Source organism: Balaenoptera acutorostrata, chromosome 1 (genome assembly GCF_949987535.1).
Source record: "Balaenoptera acutorostrata chromosome 1, mBalAcu1.1, whole genome shotgun sequence".
Classification (NCBI taxonomy): domain Eukaryota; kingdom Metazoa; phylum Chordata; class Mammalia; order Artiodactyla; family Balaenopteridae; genus Balaenoptera; species Balaenoptera acutorostrata.
Genome location: NC_080064.1, coordinates 55637343 through 55643348, shown reverse-complemented (window position 1 = coordinate 55643348; position 6006 = coordinate 55637343). Strand labels below are relative to the sequence as shown.

Here is a 6006-nt window from a genome sequence, read left to right as displayed (position 1 = left end):
GGAGTTGGCCAAGTGAAGAAGGGAAAAGGCATTCCAGGTAGAGAAAATGGCATAAGCAATAGCAAGGAAGCAGGAAAGAGCATGTTACACGTGGGAAAGTAGAAGTTTAGGCACAAGGTGGGGAGTTGTGGTGGATGCGGTTGGAGAAGGTGGGTGATGGCTGACATGATGGACATTATGATTTGGACATTACCTTTCAGGCAGAAAATTTCAGCACTCTGAAGAATTTTAGGCAGGTAAATAATATCACCAAAGAAAAGAATAATCTCATCTGTGGACGAAAAGGACTTCGTAATACACAGTGATGGTAAGGACGGGAATGAGAAGATGGACTTAAAACATCTAAAGGATTTACAATATTTTGTAAGTCCTCGTGATCAACTGGCCATAAGTGAAAGAGAGAAGTCTATAGTGATCCCCAAGGTTTTATCTTGGGGTCCTTCCATTAGCTGAAAAGAGGAGCACAAGAGGCACAAGGAGGTCTGCTGGGGTGGGATGAAGAGAAAGAAATGAGTTTAAGCTGGGCTTATTGAGTTTCAGATGCATCGGGAAGTTGAAGCAAAGATGCCTTTTAAGGCAGGTACTAAAAGGTCAGAGAATGAGAATACACGTGGGTGGTACAACTCTCAGGGTTGTGGGACTGTCCCAGAAAAATATGTAGAGAAGAGCATTGGACTAGAGCCCAAAAAACCTTCCACCAAGGGCTAGGGATAGAAGGGAAATCCCTACTGAGACCCCCAATGAACAGCCAGAGATACAGTGAATGTAACTAAATTAACTATCCTGTTCTGTTAACTAATGTCTCCATTCCAAAGACTGGTTCTCTCCCTACCTCCCCGCACCACGCACTTTTGCTCCCAGTCTTCTGGTTGCAGGAAAAGTCAGCAACAAATGTAACTTCTTTGTCCTGAAAGAAAAGATTAAATAGACAAGACAAAATACAATATGAGGCAGCTGATATCACGGAAATATTTTTCGTTGACTGTTCTGGTCTTTTCGGGTTTGATTCCTCAGTGACTGCTATTTATCTGTTGACACTCCACATGCTTGCCCTCCTAGAAAACCACCAGACGAGTCAGAGGCCCAGCCACTCTTGTTGTGACCATCAGCAAGATGCATCTTTGAGCTACAGTCTATAGTTTCAATGAGGTACGAGACAGGCCATTCACAGTGGCTCTTTTATTGGATGTAGGAAGAACTGTAACTGTTACCGAGCTGGGTGGGGGTTGTGAAATTGGCTCTTGGCTGTACTTTGACTCTGATAAAAGGAGGGGGAGATCCAAGATGGCTGCCAGAGTTTTGTGGTCCTGGTTGGGAAGGATAACAATTGTCCGGCACTACAACCTGTTGAGGCCTTATTTTCTGAACTACCACAGGCAGACTTGGAAATATCTACCAGCCAGGGAAGTGCCCAGACATCAAAGTACGTATAACAGAGCTTCTGTCTTTTTTTTCATAAATACTAAAATCAGTTTCTCTAGAAATAAGGGAGAGACCTATTTAATACCTAGATCCAAGGTTGGATGGATGGATAGATAGATAGATACATAAATTTGTGGTGTTTGTAGGGAGAACTGCGTGTGTAGGTAGGTAAGCCTCAAAATAAGTCTCTCTTAAAAAAAAAAAAGAAAAAAAGAAGTCTCTCTTAAGGCAAGGCCATAAACATTAAAAAAGAGAGAGAAAAGTGATCAATAATATCCAATATAGCCTAGAGGCCCAGTAAGATAAGGTATCTGTTGAACTGGGGCACTATGGAAATTTTTGGTGATCATAGTGAATTTTAACCTAGTAGTACAAGCAGAAGATAGATTTTATTGTGCATTGGGTACAAACATGAAGTGAACTACAGAAATAGAGCAAATGATAGATTACTATTAATCTGAGAAATTATGAATGATATAGTGTTGAAGGAAGTAAAATGCAGGGTCAAAGGTAGAGACACAGTTTAGAATAGGAGAGAACCGAGTATACTTGCAGATTGGGGTAACACAGCAAAAAGAGAGGGAGAAAATAAAGATATGAGAATCGGAGGGGATGGTTAGTTAAGGTCGAAGAGAAAATAGAGCATGGACTCTGGGAGAAAACAGAAGAGGAACAATGGTGGACTGGACAGGTGACATCTCATCCCTTGAATACAGAGGAAAAAAGACACTAAACCAGGTACATGGAGATAAATGCATAGATTCCCTACTTGGGTAAATGTCCAGGCTCTGAAGCTCCTGAGTGCTCCCCTCCAATATGAGCCTCTTCCTCACCCAAGTTCTGCCTGCAAAAATGTGTGTCCAGTAGCCTAACAATGCTGGGTATAACACCACTGATTGGAAAACCACAATGAACACTGCTACTTGGCTAACTTAGGGTCAAACAATGAAGGAGAGTTCAAAAAATCCAAAACAACATATTCGCTGATTTGCACTTATATTTCTAATTTGTTCTTGCAGTGATAGGATGTGACCAACTTGAAAAAAAAATGGAATCCAAGTTGTGAGAGCCTTCCAAAGTTGCTCCATGAAGCTGAGCTGTGGTTGAGGCTGTTAATTTTTTAAATCCTGGAGCATTAGGCTTAGTCTTCCAAAGCATCTGTATCAAGAGTGTTGGTCCAGGCAACCAGATCTTCCACTTCTTCTTCCCATGGCTCATTTGTGCTAACATCATCTGGTAAAACTTTTATCTTCCACCGCTCCTTTGTTTCATCCATCTTTGTGACGATATCTGTTTCAGTTTGTGAATCAGGAAAAGTTTGAACTATAATGTGAAATACAAAAAACTGCAATTTAATAGACATGGCAGGAAAAACAATAAAAAGAAAGTGTCCCTGCATTTGTAGCATAATGCCTAAGATCATCTAAATGAATGCAAGTAACCTTTTTAAAGTTTCTAAATATCACATTTTGCAATGAACTTATTTGTCATGAATCATTCTTTCCTTTTTGGTCAATCTTTCTATGCTCATACATTTACTGAGCCCCTGCTAAGTGCCAGTAGATGTGTAAGGGAAAAGGTGTCCGTGAGTGATTCGGCAGCACAAGGATGGAATCACCGTGTCTAAGTGAAAACAGACTTGGACTTTGACAGGGAAGGAGAAATTTGCCAAACAGAGAGGGGCAGAGAAGGGAGATGGGAGCACTTTAGATCAAGGACACAGCACAGACCAAGGCACAAAGGCATGAGCGAACCTGACAGCTTTGGAGGTAATCAGAGTTGACGCTTCAGTATTTATGCTCTGCCAGGTGCTGTGCTAAGCATGTGCTACGTGTAAAATATAACTTAGACACAATGTTTATGATGGGCAGGTATTATTACCTTTATTTTAAAGATGAGGAAATTGAGACTGAGTAGCCTGCAGTAACTTGCCCAAGGACGTCCAGCTAATAATAGTTAATCCTAGGTCCATGGGATCCAAAATCACTGTGTTATAGTGTGTGGACAGTTCAGTGGAGCTGGCTAGTCAGGCTGAGCCCAGGTTAGGAAAGCCTCATATGTCACACAAAGAAGTTTCATCTTTCTTGCATAGGTCTTATAAACAGGGAAATAAATTGATTATCTTTTAAAAGAAGAATATAGATATAGTATCAATATTTCTCAATACTTCCACTCAGCGAGGGGAACTTGCTTTCTAGGGATGAACCCTAGGTGGTGCTATTTATGTTCTGCTACCCCTAAAACCCCACTGTACTCTCCTCTCCCTGCATAATTATTGCCACCTAATTCATTGCCCATCATGCGGTCCAGGACAAATTCTGTTGGTTTCATATGTTTATTTCTGCAATTATGTACCAAATGAACTTTGTAACATCCATTGTCTTCCAGTTGTGCTATAGACAAGGGTTATGAATGAATTGTTCTCTCGGTCTCTTTGGTTTATGGAAAGATTTATAGAGGAATTTGAGTTTAGACAGCTGCCATCATCCTATAAGAGGCCTGAGGTCTCTAAAGATTGAGTTTTTATTTTTGTATTTTAATATTAATCTCTAGCTATTATTAATTTAAAATTAAATTCTGTCTTTCCCTTGAGAAAATCTTCTCTATGAACATATCATTGATGGACTAATGATACTTCTTTCTAACCATGTTTGAGCTGTTCTGAATTCATATGCTTTTGGTCACAAGAAATACAGAGCCCAATTCAAACCAGTTTAAACAACAGAGAAATGTTTTATCTCACAGAAGAAGGAGATCAGAGGTAGGGCAGGACTGAATGATACAGTGACTCAACCATGTCATTCAGGACAAGTTCTTTCCACTACTCTGCTTTACCATCTCTGGCATTGTCTTCATCTTCAGATTCACAGCAAGAGAGATGTGGCCATTCTAGTACTCATATCAGACACAGCAACATCCAGAGGAATAAAGGGGTCTTTTCTCCAGGGTCTCATTTTTAAGAGTAGGAAAACTACCCCTGGAAGGACCTAGTATATTTCCTCTCAGGCTGGGTTGTGTCACACCATACTCCTAAACTAGTCACTGGCAAGGGAAATGGGATTACCATGATTGGGTAGTCAGTTGTTGGGGTGGAATGAATGTTGGGAGTCAATGACCTTGACCATTTGCCCTCTTAGTTCCTGTGCTGTTAAAACAAAACAAAACAAAACAAAAAACACTCCCAGGAAGCATAAAAAGAAATCTTAGCTAGATTAGCAGAGCATAATGCAAAACAAACATAAAAATGTTTCCTCATGACATAGAAAAAGTAAACATTATTTTGAACCTTCTTCCTCCAGAAAATCTTAAGCATTATAAATTGTTCTGAGAAACCTTGGATTTACTGATTGGAATCAATAACAATAACTTTGTTACTATGTTAAAATAAGTTACAGAAGCACAAATTCTAATTGCCTTACGGTTTGTATGCCTTTCTTGGGATGGATCCTCAAAACCCTGCTTCTTAAAATTTTTTCTAATCCTAAAATAATTTAGTTAGTGAAGATACTAAGTTCTGTTCTGATTGGTGGGCTCTGATTATTGCCCAGTGGTTTATTTCCATTCACTTCTGTATCAGTTTGAGGTCAGTTAGAAAAACAAAGCCCTGGAGGGCAGAGTCAAGATGGTGGACTAGGAGGATGTGGAATTTGTGCCTCTGCACAACTAGCGCACCTACCAGGCACTGGTGGGGGACCAGAGACACCTAAGGGGACGGGAGGAACCCCCAACAACCAGTTGTTTCAATTATATTTTTACTTTTCCTAATATATTTTTTATCCTTCTAATTTTATTTTGTTTTTTATTCTTTGTTATTGTACTGCTCCTTTTTTGCTTTTTTTTTTTTTTTTTTTGCCTCACCACACGGCTTGCAGGATCTTGGTTCCCAGGTTGGAGGTAGGGCCTGAGCTCCTGTGGTGGGAGCTCCAAGCCCAAACCGCTGGACTAACAGAGAACCTCAGACTCTAGGGAATATTAATTAGAGTGAGGCCTCCCAGAGGTCCTCACCTTGGCACCAAGACCTAGTTCTATCCAACTGTCTGCAAACTCCACTGCTGGACACCTCAGGCCAAACAACCAGTAAGACAGCAATACAGCCTCACCAATAAAAAAAAAAAAATGAAATGACAAAAAAATACGTTACAGTTGAAGGAGCAAGGTAAAAACCTACAAGACCAAATAAATGAAGATGAATAGGCAACCTACCTGAAAAAGAATTCAGAGTAATGATAGTAAAGATGATCCAAAATCTCGGAAACAGAGTGAAGAAAATACAAGAAATATTTAACAAGGATCTAGAAGAACTAAGGAGCAAACAAACAGTGATGAACAACACAATAACTGAAATTAAAAATACTCTAGAAAGAATCAACAGCAGAATAACTGAGGCAGAAGAACGGGTAAGTGACCTGGAAGATAAAATGGTGGAAATAACTGCCAGGGAGCAAAATAAAGAAAAAAGAATGAAAAGAATTGAGGACAGTCTCAGAGACCTTGGAGACAACATTAAACACACCAACATTCGAATTATAGGGGTCCCAGAAAAAGAAGAGAAAAAGAAAAGGTGTGAGAAAATATTTGAAGAGA

General features: G+C 39.9%; 1 protein-coding gene across 1 annotated transcript in view; it reads right to left on the bottom strand.

Moving 5' to 3' along the window:
• Positions 1-1513: 1513 nt before the first annotated feature.
• The window catches only part of UBE2U (ubiquitin conjugating enzyme E2 U), a 64969-nt gene continuing 60476 nt past the window's right edge, over positions 1514-6006 (bottom strand). The window contains exon 10 of the mRNA XM_007164331.2: positions 1514-2745. Coding sequence (XP_007164393.2) covers positions 2564-2745 — 182 coding nt within the window. The 3' untranslated portion in view covers positions 1514-2563. The remainder of the gene's footprint in view (positions 2746-6006) is intronic.